The sequence below is a fragment of the Propithecus coquereli genome, unplaced genomic scaffold (assembly GCF_000956105.1).
Source record: "Propithecus coquereli isolate 6110/MARCELLA unplaced genomic scaffold, Pcoq_1.0 Scaffold74, whole genome shotgun sequence".
Taxonomy (NCBI): Eukaryota; Metazoa; Chordata; class Mammalia; order Primates; family Indriidae; genus Propithecus; species Propithecus coquereli.
In genome coordinates this window covers 5,535,655-5,556,180 of record NW_012153507.1, presented here as the reverse complement: position 1 = coordinate 5,556,180, position 20,526 = coordinate 5,535,655, and the positions used below count along the sequence as shown (strand labels likewise).

Genomic DNA, 20,526 nt, shown 5'->3' with positions numbered 1-20,526 from the left:
TTATTCATATATATATAAAACATGTAAAATATCAAGAACAGTGACAGGCACATGGTAGGTGCTCAATAAATACTGGCTACAACTAGCAACAGATGGAAGGTTGCAATCAAAAACAGAATAGAGGCTGGGCGCGGTGGCTCACGCCTGTAATCCTAGCTCTCTGGGAGGCTGAGGCGGGCGGATTGTTTGAGCTCAGGAGTTCGAAACCAGCCTGAGCAAGAGCGAGATCCCGTCTCTACTAAAAATAGAAAGAAATTAATTGGACAACTAAAAATATATGGAAAAAATTAGCCGGGCATGGTGGCACATGCCTGTAGTCCCGGCTACTCGGGAGGCTGAGGCAGGAGCATCACTTGAGCCCAGGAGTTTGAGGTTGCTGTGAGCTAGGATGACGCAACGGCACTCTAGCCCAAGCAACACAGTGAGACTCTGTTTCAAAAAAAAAAAAAAAACAGAATAGAGGAGCTACTTGGCTTTCTATCATCCTCACAGCAGTTTAGGTCTATGCCTCACATATAGCCCATGAAAAATATGTGCTTCTTTCCTTTTCCAAAAGTGGATATTATTTTATAATTAAAAATAATTATTGTGCCAGGTGTGGTGGCTCACTCCTGTAATCCTAGCACTTTGGGAGGCTGAGGCAGGAGGATTGCTTGAAGCCAGGAGTTTGAGACCAGCCTGGGCAACATGGCAAGACCTTGTTTCTAAAAAAAAAAAAAAAAAAAAAAAATAGAATAAAAGAAAAAAATTACTGAGAGAAAGATATCTGCTTTGGTGGGGCAGCTGCATGAGGTGAACAGGAATATGAGTGTGTCCAGGAAATAAATGGCAAGCCAAGAAGCTCTTGTAGAAATTTATTTAGTGTGAGAAACAAAATACGAGAACAGCTGTAAAGGGCAATTCAATAGCAAGTGGTTATGTACAAGCAGTGTGCATTTTGGAAAACCAAATGATTTCTTCTGAGACCTTAAGTTTCTGGGTACACTGAGGATACCTACCTGGGAGTTTAAATGCCTAAGGAAAATGGGAAATGACTAAGAGTTGGTATGGCTGAGTCAAAAACGGCATCTTATTTATTACACCCTGCTCCTCTCTAGTAGAAAGGAAACAAAGCTGGTGGGGAGGGGAGGAATAAATACTAAGGAATTTACTAAACATATGTCCATTATAGAGTATTCAATTGTTCCTTGAAGGAGCTAAGCGAGAAAGGAGAGGCCAACTTTGACCATAACTGTAGTCAACTTCAGAAGATATGTCCTCAAAAGTCAAGTTTAGACATTTTGACTTGCCAAAGAAGAAGACAAAATGATGCTAGGTTTTAGGGCAGAAAGAGCCAAATATCAATAATCTAAAGGGTAGCTGCAGGGTCGGGGTGGGGGTAGGTGGGTGGGCAGTGGTGTTAGAAGGAGGATATAAAGACTAACACATTCTGGGGGGAACATACGGTGGCTGACCCACACCCACAAAGGGGGCCTTAGCGAAACTGCAGAGGACTGATCCTTAGACCAATCACATCTTTGCCAATCTCTGTCACCTGCAGAAGAGGAAACAGAGGAACAAATTAGAGATTCATGAGGTTAAGAACCCTAGAAAGTTTATTCTCTATACCCCTTAATAAGCACAGTAGATGGGTATAATTGTTGCTGATTGGTAAAGAGCAGTGGGGAGAAGCTCTAGCTTTCTCTAGTGTCACACCTCAATGGAGCTAAGGGCAAATACAAGAGAAAAAAAGGACCATCATGCTTTCTCTTTCCTCTTCCCTCAACATCCTAGATATTTTTTTCTTAAATTTCTTCCTTTTTTCTCATCTCTTAGGGAGGTAGAATTAGATATATTTCTTGAGGATAGTACTTACTGTAGTGACCTTGCAGATTTGACCCTTGAACTCAGGGGAATAGCAGGCCCCGCTGAGTGGACACTTCTCTACTGGCTTTCCACGGTAGATGGGCCGATAAGATGCAGCGCAGATGTCGAAGGGGTTGTGCATGTCATAATTGAGCTGGCAGGCATCTGTGGGGTTCTTCTCACAGGCAGACAGGATTTTTCGAGTCTAGGGGAAGGATGGAGTGTTTTATTGAGGACAGAAAACTGCACACAACTCTAAGGATCTCATCGCCATGGTTTGGTAGTTCCTTTGATGTGAGATGCAACTGTATTATGTGGATACAGGTCCCAACCTCTGTACAGGATGTATGTGAATAGTTAACAGTCATCATTCCTGTTGTATCAAGCTTTCCCCCCTCTCGATACTAAAGTGGACCCATGGATCTAGACTCACATTCTTCCACCAGGTCTGGGGATTATCAGGGTCAGGCCCAGAAAGGGTTAAAACAGGCTTTCATCACCCAAGAAGAATGCTTTTTGGAGGGCACAAGTAATAGGATGTGTATATGACGGTTAGTGGTGGTTGTGTTGGGATATCTGGAGCTTAAGGATAAGGCTGGGGTTATTTTCAGGTGCAGTAGAGCCTTTTCTATGTTGTAGATCACTCTCACGCCAGTGGCATCTATGAATAAATTACTGATTCAGTTTCCAGGAACAAAAAGAAGCACCTATGTCAGTAAGTAAACAGAGGATGGCATTCTGTTGGCTTTTTTGGTTGAATATTATACATTGCTTTGTTTCAGAGGCAAGGACTTTGGTCTGCTCCTTCCATGTAAGAGAAGATCTGGTTCTCCTGTGGTCACTGAAAGAGTTCCCACCTACCTGTTGAGCCACCTCAGGCTTGGGACCAAGTTCCAGCAGGCGCCGAGCAAAGGTGGCAGCTGTCTTGAAGTTCTTAAGCTTGAAGAAGAGGTTGAGGGCTGTACGCAGCACCAGGATCATGTGCACAGGCTGCAGGTTTGAGTGGGTGAAATAGGCTGCCATCTGGTGGATAGAAAGAGGAATACATGCCAGGCTCATGCCACAGCTGGTACAGGTCATTTCTAAGCTGCTACATATGCAAAAAACAAAACACAACAATAGGACTAGCTATAAAGCAGAGTTACCCTCCATAACTAGGAGAGTCCTCCTAGTTATGGAAGATTGATGAGATGAGGAAGTAGGGTGAAGAAATGTAGCCTCTCCAAGCAGAAATGGACCCAAATTTCTCTTCTTTCCCAGAGACACATCTGGGTTTGGAATTCAGACCTAATGGAGGGAGAAGGGGAGGATGCCTCTGTAATGCACACAGTCCCATAGATCTTACCTCACAGATGCGCTTTTGCTGTTCTAGAGTCTCTTTGGGCAGCTTCTTCCTTTCTATCTCCATCGACAAACCCACAATGTACTCGCGGCAAATAGTGATGAGCTGCTGGGCCTGGAGAGAGGGCAGAGGAAGGTAATGGAAGAGAGACAATGTGGGATGTGGATGCCCAGGACTGGCACAGTGGCTAGACTCCTCCTACCTCTGCAATCTCCTGTTTATTGTCCACAACAAGAAGTGGCACACTCAGTAGGATGGAACGGAATTTTTCCACAGCCTCCTCAAACTTGCCAACTGTGGTGAGTTGGTAGCACAGCTGCAACCGTTGGATGAGGTCATTAAGCTTCAGGCCCACAGCCGGTACACCATTCTTTAGCCCTGCATCCTTCCTGGAAAGGGAAAAGTAGGAAGGAGGATAGTCAGCAGCCAACTAGGACTCAATTTCTTTTTCTGCCAAACATCATCATAGCCATCATCCTGTGAAATTAGCTGGAGATAGGATGGCAGTAGGTATAAACCCCAAACCCCATAGAATAACAAACCAAAGATTTTTTCCTACTAGGAAACCCTGGTTCTGAGATGATTCTGTGTCACTGAGGCTACCATGTGAAGTATCTACCGAAACTTGGAACAGATGGAAAAAAGAAGCAAGGAGCCTTACCAATTACGATTAGGGTAGCCATACAAGGCAGGCAGGCAGGGCAGAGCCTGATAGGTGGTACGGCCTCGGGCATATGTCTGTAGGAACAGCTGCTTGTAGGGGCCAAACTGGATGACCCCTACCTGGTCATGAAGGAGCTGGGACACAGAAGGAAAGAAACATAAGGATTTTGGCCCTGCCACTTAAAAACTGATTGACCTTAGGCAAGGTACTTAACTTCTCTGTACTTGTTTCCTCATCAGTAAAATACACTTAATTATAAGACCCTACCTCATTTAATAATACCTATAAAATATTTAGGATAGTGCCTGGCACACAGTGAACACTGAATAAATGTTAGTGGTTGTTGCAGTTGCTATTATTGTTGTTAATTTTATTATAATACATGGTTTAGTGTTCCAACGTACACCTATTCAGGAAGGGGTGCTAACTTCACTGATGTGAGCTGGAAATGGGTGGAAGATGGCTGAAGGATCTACCTTAACAGATTGCTAGGCCAACTGGAAAGCAGGCAAGAGGAAGACCTTATGAGGTAGGTATACTTAACCAAGACCAAGGGCTTCCGTGATGATTATATACCTCTGCCCTTTGAGTAGGATCACTTCCATTTGGTTAGAATCAGTCAATCCTCTCCCTGGGACCCTGAGCTAGGCACACCCAAGAAGAAGAACCAAGATTACTTTAAGAAGACTTACCCGCATGGCTGTTTCAAAAGAGCCTGCCAGGATGTGATCAACTGGAAGCTGAGAGTTATTGCACCAGATCTAACAAGAAACCAAAAGCCCAAGCCAAGTGAAATTTTGCCCTTTCTCTTCCTAAACTATTCTCCTCCACACCTATAGTACAAAAATATCCAACATTTTTTATACATTAATCAAGTATTAGCCAGCTCTGAAATACTCATCCCCACAGGGCTGTGTTTTCCTGCTTACCTGAGTGGGGCTTGTTCCCTTGGTTGGGGGCACAAAGAACCCATCTTCAGCCCCACCAGCTGCCCCAGAGGGTATATCCTAGGAGAAAAACAAAAATTGAGTCATTTTTTAAGCCATTTTGTACAAAAGAATCTAAAACACAACAATTTACCTTATTCCCTGCCTCTGTTGGGGAGGTATGGTACTTGTGGGAGAAGATCCCCAAAATAGAAGCCACCTCACTAGTGACAAAATGACACAGCAAAAGCTTCAATTCCGATTTAAGGAAAGACAAAAAGCTTGCTGCCTTTTCACAAGCTACTGCTTATACAACCCTGATTCTTCTTTCTTTCAAATGAGACAAAAGCGTCTGATTAGAGGTAGGTTCTAGATCCCCTGCTCTTCCGGTATATCAGGATAGATGGAAGTGATAAGGCCTCTGACTCTCATTCTTCCTTCTTTCAATGGGAGATAAGCATCAGATCAGAAGAAGGGTCTAGACTCCCTTCCTTTTGGAGTCCTCAGGATAGGGGTGGGGGATAATAAGGCCACTGGCTTCCACAGGGAGGAATGGCGAGAACCTCACAAGGGTAAGAATTCCACATACCAGCTCAGGAGGGAGCTCTAGATCTTCTTCTACATCCCAGCCACCACCTTCTTCCTGTCCTTTGCCAAGAGCATCATCCCCCAAACCTTCTGTGGCCTCCACAAACCCTTCTGTAAGGAAAATCAAACTCAAAATAGATTTGGATAGTGGCACAATCTTAGCCAAATGAAGCAAAATGTCGGCATCCTCGTTGGCTTCATGGTCTGGAAGCCTGTAGAACTGTCCCACAACCCAGTCCCGTTCCAGGGAGTTCATCTCCCAGAACAGTCCTAAAACAGCACTCTTACCTTCATCCAGCTGCAGCTCCGCATCCTCTCCCCAGCCCTCAGTACCAACAGTGTCAATGTCAATGTCAGCAGCCAGTGCTCCTCCCTTCCCTACGGGAGGAACAGAAAGGAGCTTGTTACAGCCCAGCAAATCTGAGATTCTGAGATATGGCCTTCTTTGCAGGCAAGCTGCATCCTTTCAAAATCAGGTACCAAGGTTCTACCCACTTATTATTTTTATGTGTCATTTATTTTTGTAGTATATGTTATGCTAACTTGCAGTAGGTTTCATAGAGGAAGGGAATATAAGAGAAATGGACGCACCTGGCCTTCATGTTACCAAAAACTGTCCCTTAAACCATTTTTTACTTATCAGCCTCTTCAAATTTCTTCCTGATAGCTTCGCAGGGCTTCACAACATAGAGTAGGTGGAGGAGACAGAGGAAAGAGCAGGGCTGGGCACAAAATGCCCAAGGGTCTGTTTAGGCTCTTATTCAGGAGAAGTGAATTAGGAGACACGTCCAAGAAAACAGGAGGAGAGTAAGGAGGGGAGTGGTGGAGGGTTGTAGCACACATCTGCATATTGCCAAATAACAGAATTAGAGGTAGCTGAAGGTTTTTTTTGTTTTGTTTTTTAATTGAGACAGGGTCTCGCTCTATTGCCTGGGCTAGAGTACAGTGGTATCGTCACAGCTCACTGCAACCTCAAACTCCTGGGCTCAAGTGATCCTCCTGCTCCAGCCTCCCAAGTAGCTGGGACTACAGGTGTGTGCCACCATATCTGGTTAAATTTTTTATTGTTTGTAGAGACAGGCTCCCACTATTGCCCAGGCTGGTCTCAAACTTCTGGCCACAAGTGATCTTCCTGCTTTGTCCTCCCAAAGTGCTAGGATTACAACAGGCATGAGCCACGGTACCCAGCCAGCAGCTGAGGATTTATGTCATGAATGATAAAATACTGAACAGAGACTATGACTATATACACATGGTAAAACCTAAGGAAATACACCAAAATATTAACAGAAGTTATCAGTGGTAGTAGGGCATCCCTGCTTTTCCCCCCTATTTTCCCAATTTTCTTTAATGATCTCAAAATGATTTTATTTAGTTTTTAAGACTGCGCCATAACTCTGATTGGCATTTTAGTGCTCCATGAGGCTTCACACAGAAAAAAAGACAGATGAAACTAATTGCTAATGGTACTCTCTAGGACAGTTCTTCACAAAACAACAAACAACAAAAATGCTATGACAGAACAGGGCACTTACCCTTGCTGGCAATGGAGCCTTCAAAGAATCCTTTGGACACAGTCAATAAAGGCCAGTTGGTATCTAATGGCATGATAGGTGCAGGTGGCTGAAGCAGCTTGGCATTAGGGTCAATGTCTGGGATCTGAACAGCAGCAGAAGAAAAGAGGCAAAAAGCAAACAGCTCTCAGAAATCATGTAGGGAAAGTTATAGAGTTTCCTTTGATCTTATGTGTTTCTCTGCCTTCCCCAGTAACAAGGTAGGAGAGTGACATTTATAGTTTTAAATTGTTCCCAAGACCTCAGAGTTAATCCTGTAATCAGAAACAATATGTAAATAAAGACTCACTGTCTCCTTCTCTGGGTCAAATGTCTCCTTCAAGCTCTCAGCTTCTTCATCTAAGCCATGGGTAGCAGCTGTGAGATAGGCCAGGGACTCTATAGAAAAAACAGACTTTGTGGTACAGGGACACCCACTGAATGCTGCTGTGGTAGGCAGCTCTGAGATGAACCCCAAATGATCCCTGCCTCCAGGCATTCAAATTCAAATTCTTGTGTAATGCCCTCCCCTTAAGTGGGGGCTGGACTTACTAACTAGCTGCTAATGTATAGAACATGGCAGAAGTGATGGGATGTCACTTCTAAGATTAGATTACCAAGACTGTGGCTTTTATCCTGAGTGCTCTCTTTTGCTCACTTGCTCTGAGGGAGACCACCTGTCATGTGAATTGCCCTGTGGAGAAGCCAACAGGGCAGGAAACTGATGTCTCCCAGACAACAAAGAGCAAGGACCTGAGGACGGCCAACAGTCATGTGAGTGAGTGTGGAAGTGGATTCTCCCCCAGTTGAGCCTTGAGATGTCTGCAACCCTGGCCAACACCTTGACTGTAGCCTCATGAGAGACACTGAGCCAGAGATACCCAGCTAAGCCATATCCAGAATTGTGAGATAATAAATGTTTGTTTTAAACCACTAAGTTTTGGGGTAATGGTGTTACATAGCAATAGATAACTAATACAGTTGCTTATCTTTAACATCCATCATCATGTTAATGAGAACCTTGGCATCATCCCTGACTTCTCTCCATCACATCGCACATCTAGTACTTCAATAAATCATGTTGACCCTACCTTCAAAATATATCCCAAATCTGACCATTATTCACTCCTCCACTAATAGCACCTTGGTCCAAACCACATCATTCACTTTTCTTTTCCCTAATGTATCTCAAATGCTAATATAATGCTATAGCAGGTTCTCAAAAAATACCCTCTGAATGTATACATGAATAAATAATGAGTGAAACCTCTAGAATTAGAAGTAAAGGAATAAAATTCCAACCAAATATATTTACTAGAGTATCTGTTCTAAGCCTTCTAAAACCTCCTATCTTCCCAACGACTATTTTTCTAAGGGTGTCTGGCCAGACTGAATATTCTGGCTGCGCCTCCATTTGGCTTTGAAGAAAATCTGAGCATGACAGAAGCATGTTGTTTCTCCTGAAAAAATGCACAATAAAGACAAATCCCACACCACTATGTAAGAATAACTCAACATGAAGAGAAAACACTTCCTAAGGCCCCAAAGGAGCTGGTGCGTCCTGGACAGATACTTACTCTGCCCACAGTTCTTTAGGATCCGTACTCGCTCTGACACGTCGCCCAGGTACAGGGCATTCTGATAATGACCACTCATGTCCTTTCGGATCTCAGCTGCACCAAGTCAATAAGAGAAACCATGTTATGTCTTCTCTCCTAAGTTCTCTCTATCCTCTATTCATCTTCCTCCTTCCCCTAAGAACCCCTCTTCCCATCCTTAGTTTCAGGGGCCTCACCAATCTTCATCATCTTGCGAAGTTTCTCCAGGTTGCCAGTGATAAGGTACAGGAAGGAAAGTTTGTCAAAATTTTTGGTACGCTGATAGCACATTTCCACAATCTGGTGGTTCCCCTGTAGCAGGGCCACTTCTCCCAGTTTTTCCCAGCAGTTCTTATCATCCAGTGCTTTGGCTGCTTCCAGAGCAATCTAAAGAATCCCCAGGGTCAGTGTTAACGGGTTGGAGGATACTGTGACTCAAAACCAGCAACTCTGCAGTCAAAGCATTTGCCTCTAAATAAATTTCTCAAGGAAATTCATATATTTTCAATCACTCCTAGCTTTTAATCTAATTCTATTGAAAATCGTATCAACAAATAGCACCCCTTTGGATCCACGGACAGAAGAATCACATCACACTATCCTCCTCAGAAAGTTACTTTACAACAAAATCACCTAGCAGTTGCCGATTCCATAGGGCCAGTTTTTGCTTAGCTACCTTATTTCCTACCTGCCAGGTTTGAAGATACACAGGGACTTTAGGAAAGAAAGAAGAAATAATAAAAAGAGGAGGTTCATAATTAAAAAAAACAATTTTCCTAAGTGCTTTCCCCCTTTGAAAATAATGCCTGTATACTCTGAGCCCTAAAACTTAATAGGTACTCTATCTAAGTAGCCAGTCAGCAAGATTAAGTGTTAAGAAAATATGAGATCTTCAAATTCCATGATATCTGGCTTTTAACATAGAAGTTCTGAATTCAGAACGACAACAATGGTACAAATGCTATGGCAGAAGCAGAGACAAGAAAAAGTAGAGATGAGCAAATAGCCGGAAGATAGCTTAACCCAACAACTAAAAAAATCCCAAATTTCATTATTCTGGCTAAACAAGCAAGCCCAGGATAATGTTGTCCCAATGCTACCCTAACCCTCTCACCTCCTCTAAAGCAGTATGGGAATGATAACCATATTCCTCTCACCTCAATGTTTCCACACTCCAGTGCCAGACTAAAGCGAGTTTTCTCATCCTTGACGAAATGCAGTGCCACCTCCGGATAGCCCTTCTTCTGGAGATAAGCAATAATCGACTGGCCTACTAATTTGGCATTCCTCACCATGTGCAGTACCTAGACATTTGGGATGCGGTAGGGCAGGAAGTAGAGATCACTTACAGGAAAAAATAGAGTGCTGCCCCTCTTAATACTCCTAGTACGCATCCCCAGTTCATACCTCATCATATTTTCTGTTGATCAGGGCCAGCTTGAATTTGAACTCAGTGGGATCAATGGTAAGTACCCGAGGTCGACACTCCCTGTCTAGGCAATATACATTGTTGCCCTTCACTCGTGTGACATAGATGGGTAAATCCAGAGTTCGAATGATCCCATGGTCCCTAAGAATAGGGGGTAGAGGGCACAACTTTCAGTAAGTGAGAGGGAAAATCCAGCCTGTGAAGAAATGGAACGAACTTAGGATATAGCCTTTTGTCTTCTCTTTATCCTTCTGTAAAGTGCCATTTGAACAACAGTATAGATACGAAGTGATTCAAAAGAGAGAACTGAACACCAAATTTTATTTTATTCTTTTGTATGATGGGGCAGATGATATGATCTTTCTTTGTAAGCTATTATTCTAGGAGCTGAGTAATAGACCTGACTATAGGAATCAGACCTAAAAGTTAACTCTTAAGTGCTGATATATATAATCAGTAGGCCACTATGGACAGGTAACTCCTTCTTTATAAACTCTAAGTGAAAAGAGAGGTAGGTATGAAGAGTTCTGACACACAAATAAATAATAAAAGCAGAAAATATTTTGAACTGAATGATAATAAAAAGATTACAATTTAAAACGTTGATTTCTCAGGAGAAACCAGTAAGGGGTAAAAAAAAAAAAAAAAAAAAAACAACTGCCAATATAGCTAATGCAATACTTGATAAATAATTTACAGCCTTAAACGCATACGCTGTATTAGAAGAAATACGAAAAATTAATGGGCTCTATATGCATATATTGGGAGAAACTAAAAATTAGTGAGTATACATCTCAAAAATTTTGTTATTTTAAAAGTTAAACTAAGGAAAGCATTTAGTAGAAAATAAAGCCAATAGTAGAAATTAAGAAATAGAAAACAAAAATAGAGAAGTTCAATAAAGGCAAAAGTTGGATAAAATTGATAAGCCTCTTATGAGGGAATTTAAGAAAAAAGAAGAAAAAGGCAGTAATAGGAGTGAGAAGGAGGATATCACTGTAGATCCTGCAGAGTGAGGATGTAACTTTTTAAAATGATCAAACTCCCCCCAAAATAAAATTTTCCAAAATTGACTCAAAAATAAATAGAAAATCCCTATATAGTCTAATAATTGTTAAGTAAACTGAATCAGGTAACAAAAATCCTCCCATAAAGAAAGCCTCAGGCCCAAATGACTTCACTGGCAAATTCTACCAACATTCAAGGAAGAAATAATTCCAATCTTATGCAAACTCATTGAGAGAACTGAAAAAGATACATTATTTTGCTTATTTTATGAAATTAACACAATCTTGATAGCAAAACCTGACAAGGACAGAAAGAAAAAGGAAAATCATAGTCAATCTCACTTATAAATAGAGATGTGAACATCCTAAATAAAATATAGCAACCTAAAACTAGTGGTATTTGAAAAGGGTAAAAACATCATGACCAAGTTAGGTTTATATCTGGAATATAATGTTGATTTAACATTAAAAAAAATTAACTGAATTCATTATATTGATGAAAGGATAAAAATTATATGACTACCTTAATACAGGTTGAGCAACCCAAATATAAAAATACAAAATCTGAAATGCTCCAAAATCCAAAACTTTTTGAGCGCCAAAATGATGCTCAAAGGAAATGTTCATTGTAGCAGATTGGACTTCAGATTTTCAGATTTGTGATGTTCAACCACTAGTGCAAATATTCCAAAAATCAGGAAAAAATCTGAAATGTAAAACACTTCTAGTCCCAAGCATTTCAGATAAGGGATACTCAAACTGCATATACAAAAAAGATATCTAATAAAATTCAATATTCATTCATGATAAAAAAATTCCTAGCAAATGTAAATAGCAAAAAAAAAAAAAAAAAAGAAAGAAAAATTCCTTAGTAGATAAAGGATATCCATAAAAAAAAAATTTACAGCAAGCTTACATAATGGCAAAACATTGAAAGTTCACCCTTTAAATGGGGAGTAAGATAAGATTGTTTCCTATAATCATATTTATTGAACATAGCTGGAGATCCTGGTCAGTGTAGGAAGAAAAAATATATAAATGCATAGGTACCTGAAAAAAGAAATAAGACTGTCATCACTCACAGATGCTAAAGAAAATGCAAATAAATTACTAGAATTAATGAGTCTAGCAAGGTCCTTGAAATAAAATCAAGTATCAGCAAAAATTAAAATTTTAAATGGATACTATGCATTTACAAATAGCATTAAAAAACTATCAAGTGTCTAATAAATCTATCCAAGGAAACGCAAGATCTCCATTGAGCAAACTATAAAACTTTATCAAAAGATGGTTCAGAAGACCTAAATAAATGAAGAGCTACTATACCATGTTCATAGATTAGGAAACTTAACATTGTAAAGACTGTAAAGATGAGTTAGCCCCAAATTGACATACAGATTCAATGTAATTCTAACTGAAATCATAAGGTTTTTTTTTTTTGTTTTACTTTGTATGAATTTAACAAGCTGATTCAAAAATTTACGTGAAAAAAAATTCTATGAGAAAAGGCAAAATTTACTTGAAAACAACTCTAACAACTTTTGAAAAATAAACAAAATGGGAAAGAATGGAGGACCCGCTTTACCACAAGTAACAATTTATCATAAAGATACAATATTTAAGACTGTAGAATTAGAGCAGAGATAAACATACAGATCACAGATCTTTGCATTTCTGAAAACATGATTTGTGTGTGACAAAGATGGGACTACAGAAAAATGGAAAAAGAGTGGTCTTTTCAATAAATAATGCTGGGCAATTGAGTGTCTTTATGGAAAAACATAGGATTAGCCTCCTATATCTCACACAGTTGATTACACAAAAATCAACTTCAGGTAGATTACGGACCTATATATAAAAGGAAAAATTATAAAGCTTTCACAAGAGAATATAGAAGAACGCCATTATGATTTTGGGAGTCAATCATGATTTTTTAAACAGGACACAAGACCCAATATCCATAAAGGATAAAGATTCATAAATTCAGCTATATTAAAATGAAGAAATTCTGTTCATTAATGGTTACCATATAGAAAATTACAAGACATGCTACAGAGGATATTAATATTTGTAACACATAGCCCTGACAAAGGACTGCTATCCAAATATTAATCATACAAATTAATAAAAATAATAGATAAAAAATAAAGACTTAAACAAAATTCATAGAAGAGGATACCCTGAAGGATGGCTAGTGCTCAATCTCACTACAAAACACTGAACAGCAAAATAAAATTACAATGAAATAACATTACACATCCATCACATGGACAAAAATAAGTCTAACAAAGCCAAGTATCAGTCAGGATGACAGGTAAAGAAACTTTTATACAATGCTGGTAGGCATGCATTGGTACAACCACTTTGGAAAGTAGTTTCACACTGCCTAGTAAATGTGAAGATATACATACTCTATAGCCTAGCAATTCTACTCTGGGTATATACTCTAGCGAAACACATGTACGTGTGCACCAGAAAACACGTAAAAGAATGTTTAAAAGAGCCAAAAACTAGGATTCACTCAAGTATTCCTGAAGAGTAGAACTATGGTATAATCACATAATGGAATATCATACAATGATGAAAGTAAATAAATTAGAGCTACAACATGGATGACCCTTACAAACAAAATAATGAGCAAAATACAAAATATTTTGTATGACTTCAGTATGAGTTCACTAATGTGAAGTTCAAAACCAGGCAAAACTAAATTGTATTAAAACACACATTAGGGCTGGGCACGGTGGCTCACGCCTGTAATCCTTAGCACTCTGGGAGGCTGAGGTGGGTGGATCGCTCAAGGTCAGGAGTTCGAGACCAGCCTGAGCAAGAGCAAGACCCCGTCTCTACTAAAAAATAGAAAGAAATGATCTGGACAACTAAAAAAATATATATATATATATATATGTACAAAAAATTAGCTGGGCATGGTGGCGCATGCCTGTAGTCCCAGCTACTCAGGAGGCTGAGGCAGAAGGATAGCTTGAGCCCAGGAATTTGAGGTTGCTGTGAGCTAGGCTGAAGCCACGACACTCTAGCCCAGGCAAAAGAACAAGACTCTGTCTCACAAAAAAAAAAAAAAAAAAAAAAAAAAAAACGAACAAAAAAACCCACACATTAGGTGGTAAAGCTGTGAAGAAAAGCAAGGAAGAAATCAACCATAAAAATCAGAATGTTATTTTTGGGTGGGAACAAAAGGGGTTGTGATCAATAAGGACCACATGGCAAAGGGCTTCTGGGGTGTCAGAACTGTTCTATTTCTTGACTTCAGTTACACAGATGTTCACTACATGACTTATGTGCTATTCTGTATATTTATAATTCACATAATTCTCTGCATATGTGTTATATTTCATCATAGTTTTTAAATAGTTGAGAAAACAATGTTCAGATGACCCTACCACATATATGCCAGATAAAGTGTTTCCATGAAGAAAGTTCATGGGGGACTTTACCTACATCTCAAGACAGGACAGTAATTTCATGAAATTGCCTTCTCCCACTCTGTACCCCAGATAATTAACTTACCCAGTGGTGACAGCATATTTGATGTGGTTGCTTGTGGTATAAATAAATACCCCACTCTCATCCCAGGCCCCACTCTTGACACGAATGTTCTCATGAATGTTACACAGAGCATCCAGTTTGCGGTTACAGATCACAATGGCTGTAAGAGGCAAAGGGCATGAGTGCTCTGTTGGATAGGGGGAGTGCAATACACTGGCAGGGAGCGGGGAGGGAAGGACTGGTCTCTACATCAAGGTGGATATAATGAAGACTTACCGTGTTTGGCTAGTAGTGCTACATGTGACATGTCTGCTGACCAGATAACATATTTCACCTTGGAAATCTTCACGGACGCCAGAGTCCTGACATAGAGAGAGGGCAAACATGAATGGATCTGATTCCTTTATCTTAGGCTATGACCTACATCCATCCTTTCACCTCTAAATTAATGTAAACCCCAATTTCTTATTGTAATATCGCACAAAATTCCCCACATAGTAGCTTAGTGATACAAACATTGTGGCTCACATTGTGAACTTCCCCCTTCCTCAAGTCCCTACCCCTCATTCCCTGTATTATTCAGGATTTGTGTATGTCTTCACTACTGGACTGTAAGCTCCTTTAGGTACAGGAACTGTGTTATTAATCTCTGTGTCACCCTCATTCTAAGCCTCAACAGCACTCTTTGTTCAGGTAAGTACTGTAAAAACAGACAAATAAGCTTCTTTGCTGTAACACTAGCGTGTATGTGCAGGATGGAGAGTGATCGTGGAAAGGAAAAACAGTGGCTAGAAAGAGTCTTGGAGTTATAGCATAAGAAGTGGCCAAGCCACAAGACAAACTTACTTGGGGAAAAGAAATCCCCTATTAAAGATGTACACTCTCCCCCACTATATGCCCATCTGCTTAGGGGCACCAGACATATTACCGCTTCTGCTGCACATCAAAGAGTGTGATAGAGTCTGCATCTCGAAGCAGGAGGTTGCCTGTGCCAGCATAGAAGATCTCATCACAGTTGGGCACCTGTACCTTTTTGGTGATCTCATTCTTCAGATTCTTGATAAGAAGCTGAAATGAGTATTAAAGATGGGGTTAAGAGAAGAAACGTGTACATAGATGATGGCAACTACTGATGTCCCTCAGTAATTGTTCCTCACCTTCAATAAACTACGGAGCAGATTTTCCCCTGTCTAAGTCAATCACCATTCCAGGTAGACTACTCCAACCAAGATTGTCTTCAAGAGCCTTAATACCTCTCCTCTCCCCACCCAACTGAAACATCCTGAAAAGTTCAACTAAAGTCTGAGTTCCTCAATCAACCAGAGACAACAGCGCTTCTGGGGCTTACACTTTGTTAAACATTTTCTTGAGAGAGCACTGCTTATCTTGTGCTAGGCCTACTACATTTCAAGTACCCATGGAGGTAGTAGAACAAGGGAGAATTACTCCTCATCCAGTCCATCCACTTCAAATTTGATGCTTTTCTGGTTCCTGTAGTCAAGAGTGACTGTAGCTTGGTTCTTAGGCCCAGAGCCACAGTGATCATCAACCCAATCACATCAATTTTAAAGCCTTTTTCCCTCAAGGGGATTGGCATAGGGCTAGGGACAGAGGTAGAGCCAATACATGAAGATCACAGCTACCCAGGGGAGAAAAGGAAGAAACGATGCTCTTTATTCTGCAACACATAGGCCACTGCAACTACACTCCCCGAATTAGTTTCTGCTTTTAGTCTTAACTCACCGAATGCATCCGATCTAGGACAGCAAACCGATTTCGAGCAACCCAAACGGCTGTCAGGCCTGAGGATCGTTTCCCTTCAGGGGCTGAGAAGAACAAAACCAAAGGCGGGAGCATGTGGTGAGCCGCTGGCAGGTGACAGAGTCAGGTGCCATGGAGCTGCCAGTCTTGCTGCCTGCCATCTTGGCTTTGCCAGTTCAGCTGCTTCCTAACTAATTCAGCCGTAACCTGGGGCTATTGTCAAGTGACTTTTCCCCACCAGTCCCCTCCAAATTCCAACCTCCCCCCTTGCCAAGCCTCTTTTCTCTAGGCCAAGTGGCTGCATTTCAGCTAACACCACATACTGGCAGAAGGGCTGCCCATCTTGGGAGACAGCACACTCCATCAAGCTAACGAGCAGGGCCTCCCTGGCCAAGCTGTGGCAGAACAAGCAGCCTGTCAGTGTCACAGGACCCCCTCCCCAGGATGCAGCTGCTCTGCTGCTTTTAACATGCAAATACAGACCTCCAAGTAGGGCAGGGTGGGGCAAAGCACTGCTAACTAAATCTTGACAGCGAGCTCAGCAATGGGCAGTATTTAGCACCAAGCTGTTGCTCTGTAAATGTCAATTGCAGATTCTTATCACCCTGAAGAGAGTTTACAAAATGTTCCTCAGTTTAGTGGCTGATTAGAATTTTGAAATGGATGCTCCACTCTCTGGGAAACTTGTAGATAGATAAGCAGAAGAATGCATCAAAATACGCTTTTGCCTATTAGAGCAGCAGAAAAGTGGACAGAACATGCTGGACAACCTTGCCTTGTACCTCTCTGGCACCTGGAGTGGGCAGGCAATTTACAAAACTAATTATTATCACAACCAATATTCCCGTTTTTCCAGGGTCCAGGGAACCATACTATTTAAGGTTTTGATTTTTCTCTTCCTCTTCTCTGTTGCCCATCATTGGGCTGTACTTTTATTACCTTCCCCTAGAAATGGAGTAGAGAAAATAAAAGTGGTAATAAAAAAAAACCAAAGATATTTTACACTCTATTACTTGTAAACAAATATGGGGAGAAAAGCAAAGGGATGAGTTGAGAGGGACTAAATTACATGATTTCGTCACAAATGGCTTAACTGACTAATTTATAAAGGGGAATTTGATTTATGGATACTAAATACACACAGGTTTTCTTTCTCTCTTCATGATCACATTTAAAAGAGAGTAAGTCAATTACCAACAATGGTTATTACCTAACTGAACGCTGGTTATTACCCAGTGGTCTCTGCAAAAGGAACAGAGCTAGTAAAATGGTTCTCAGGAATTTGTTGATGGGGTCTAAAATATCATGAAAATACGCTAATAAGAGTGGGGATCTGAAGAATAAACCTCTGACCTGGCAATATCCACAAAGCCACTGGAGGAAATGCACTGATAGGAGCAAAAGCAATAGTCAAACCCATTCTAAGCATGTTTTGTCAGCAAGTTCTAATCACAAGAATATCAGTAAGGGATGGTGGTGATGGAAGAGTTACACAGGGGTCTCAGCTGGATCCTAGGATCCCAGGTGGGGTGTGGGGCTGTTAGCAGCCTCATCTTTTTGACATGCAAAAGGAAGCAAATCGGATCTGGACGTGGATGGGAGAGTATAAATCCCTAGTCCCAGGATGAGACACTGTAAGATTGGAACCACATTTTTAAATAAATGAAACTACCAGGGTGAAAGTCATCTCAGTTGACAATAAACTACGATAACATGCTGTGCTGAAAGAGAAAATGGAGAGTTTCTAATAACCAAATTATAAAATATATATATCTAGCTGGGGTAATAAAATGGAGGAGGAACATGAATATTTCACACCATGGTTGCCTCTGATGCAATTGTTAGCAGCACCTGCCAACAGACATGAGTGATGTGGCAATGGCCTGGGGATGGAATGTATAAAAACTTGAAGAGAAGTGATGCTGTGGGTGAGGAGAGCTGGAGGCAGAGTGGGGTAGACAAAGAGAATCCTTACCATCAGGGTTCTGGGAGTCAGCATCCTTGGGAATGGTGTACAGGTCATAGGTACTATTTTCTAAATTGCTGGCTCTCTGTAGAGGAAAAAGGGGAAATTATAATGCTAGTGAGAGGCATCCAAGATACCAGTTTACCAGTTTATTCGGACAGAGAAAACAGTTCCATTGCACAGACAATAATCTGAAACCATACTTTTCTTACCCTTCATTTAGTGGGCATTTGAATCCTTCCACATCTAAGAATTATAGGGCTCTTTGCCAAAGGACTCAGCATTGATGCCACTTTATTTTCCTTAACCTCCAAAGATGCAGATATTATTTGAATGAAAGCAAGAATTGTTCTCTTCTCCACAAATTAACATACTAAGACCCTGATATTCTAGTGCCCCACCTGAGTACTCATCAACTTAAAACTCTGCTTGAAAAAAAGACATCAAAGAAAATTGCCAGGAGAATATGGGACTGCTAAATATTAAAGAAAGACTGAGATTAAACATTAAAAGTTATATGCAGAAAGAGAAGTTTTCATTCTTTTTAAGTTGGCCACCAGGGCACTAAAATTAGGATGTTATTTCTTTTCTTTTGCAAATTGCATGGCAAGACATGGGGAGGGCTCCTTGATGACTCCGAAGGCAACTCCACTGAAAAGAGCTCCCTCTCAAAATCACAGTTCTTCTATTTTCACCCAAAGAAAGGGATAAAGATAACACAAGATATAGTCATAAACATTCTCTCAAATCACTTTTAGTGATCTGGGTCATTCATCCTGATACTTCATTAAATTTAGACATTGTTAGCTTCACGAGAGATACAAGTTTACAAATGCTCAATGTTTATGACAACTAAAGTCTACCTACCTGGTTTGAGCTTCTGAGCTTGCACTGTGTTAGCCCTAGAAAAATGACCATTAAATAGCTTCCATTATAAGGAGCCATTAAATATTCCCTATGGACAAGAGAGACCTAAGGAAAATGGGGAAACCTAGGACGACTCCATAGGTTACTTACCGTACAGAGTAGGACTGCATTTTCTGCTGGATTGTACGACATATTGAATACTGGAAACTTGGAACCACTAGAGAGATATATAGAAAAAGCAAAAAACAAGGAAGAGGCATAAGAATGGAAGGAAGAAAAGGAATTACCCCTATACTTCTTACTTAGCCAATATTTACACACATATACTTATCGCTTTTATAATCAGGAATAAAAATAAATATTGCTTTTATTCTCTTCCTTCCTTTAAGGCTTGGGAATGTACCTATCTCAGCTTTGAACAAACAGTTTAAAAAAGTAAACTGTACAAGAAATCAAATTATTCAACAGAAGGTAGGGTTACTGTAGTGAGCGGGACTTGTTCTGCTTGGATTCGAATTCCTACACATAATTGCAGTGGACACTACAGAGTAACATGATGCGATCTGTCTCTGGCTGGTTTCTCCTGTCCCTTGGAGTGTTCACATAAACCCATCTTTTTATTGTAGTGATGCTAGAGGGTGGTTATCAAACCCTCATGCCAAAGTTTGCCACCATTAATGTTTCAGCATGCTGATGCAGCTGGCTTTCCAAAAGGACGGTTCCTTTGGCCAGACATCCAGAGGTTATCATTCCAGAGACCCATATTCTAGTTTAGAATTGTGTGCATTTTACCAGAATAATGCCAAATAAAAGCAAAAAGGCCTATTGCCCATTGGGGCTACTCTCTACCAAGAAACTTTCTCTGGTTTGCAAGAGAGCTGGCAAACTATGATAGTATGATTTCCTACCAACAGGGTCACTAGCATTCTCAACAGGGGAACTCCTTGCCTACCTTGCTCCTAGGGTTTAAACTGAACAGGCTCATCTAATGGGGATTCCATCTATAACAGGAGATGAGATCCAAAATGTTTAAAAGAAGAGTCTTGTTTGTGGGTATTGTATCACAGTGACAGATAAGACGGTTTAGAGGGAAGAAACAAGATTGATTTACCTCCGCAACTGCATCACAGCTACGTCTTTGGAGCTGTTGAAATCTAGCTGACGTAAGAATCGGTCCTTGACATAATGTAGCATATTGCCATGTACAGCATAGGCTGGCCGTTCCCGTTCCAGCTTAAACACAATCATGCCACCATCATGGCCTGGGGGACAGGGAGAAGAGAGGAAAGAATTAGCTATAGGCAAGAAAGAAAGCTAGAAATAGGAGATACACAAGGATGAGGTAAGTTATATATATATGCTAAACACAAAGCAACACACCTAAATGCATCCCTTATTTGCCTAAATTCTCAATTCTTAGAATCTTTATTCAGGTAATTCTCTGTGAATCCTTTCCTAATACTGTTCACACGG

At 40.7% G+C, this 20,526-nt stretch overlaps 1 protein-coding gene across 2 annotated transcripts in view; it reads right to left on the bottom strand.

Moving 5' to 3' along the window:
• Positions 1 to 869: 869 nt before the first annotated feature.
• Positions 870 to 20,526, bottom strand: part of COPA (coatomer protein complex, subunit alpha) — a 41,476-nt gene continuing 21,819 nt past the window's right edge. The window contains exons 11-33 of one of the 2 annotated variants that reach the window (XM_012661879.1): positions 20,165 to 20,315; positions 19,204 to 19,270; positions 18,196 to 18,271; positions 16,203 to 16,285; positions 15,388 to 15,527; positions 14,736 to 14,821; positions 14,481 to 14,619; positions 9,924 to 10,086; positions 9,674 to 9,820; positions 8,714 to 8,903; positions 8,496 to 8,591; positions 7,229 to 7,317; positions 6,901 to 7,024; positions 5,654 to 5,743; positions 5,367 to 5,476; positions 4,781 to 4,858; positions 4,544 to 4,612; positions 3,849 to 3,985; positions 3,390 to 3,576; positions 3,191 to 3,301; positions 2,707 to 2,868; positions 1,856 to 2,050; positions 870 to 1,534 (exon numbers count right to left, since the gene is read on the bottom strand). In XM_012661879.1, coding sequence (XP_012517333.1) covers positions 1,475 to 1,534; positions 1,856 to 2,050; positions 2,707 to 2,868; positions 3,191 to 3,301; positions 3,390 to 3,576; positions 3,849 to 3,985; positions 4,544 to 4,612; positions 4,781 to 4,858; positions 5,367 to 5,476; positions 5,654 to 5,743; positions 6,901 to 7,024; positions 7,229 to 7,317; positions 8,496 to 8,591; positions 8,714 to 8,903; positions 9,674 to 9,820; positions 9,924 to 10,086; positions 14,481 to 14,619; positions 14,736 to 14,821; positions 15,388 to 15,527; positions 16,203 to 16,285; positions 18,196 to 18,271; positions 19,204 to 19,270; positions 20,165 to 20,315 — 2,750 coding nt within the window. In that variant the 3' untranslated portion in view covers positions 870 to 1,474. Of the gene's footprint in view, positions 1,535 to 1,855; positions 2,051 to 2,706; positions 2,869 to 3,190; positions 3,302 to 3,389; positions 3,577 to 3,848; positions 3,986 to 4,543; positions 4,613 to 4,780; positions 4,859 to 5,366; positions 5,744 to 6,900; positions 7,025 to 7,228; positions 7,318 to 8,495; positions 8,592 to 8,713; positions 8,904 to 9,673; positions 9,821 to 9,923; positions 10,087 to 14,480; positions 14,620 to 14,735; positions 14,822 to 15,387; positions 15,528 to 16,202; positions 16,286 to 18,195; positions 18,272 to 19,203; positions 19,271 to 20,164; positions 20,316 to 20,526 lie in introns of both variants that reach the window. The other variant, XM_012661878.1, reaches the window with a different exon arrangement.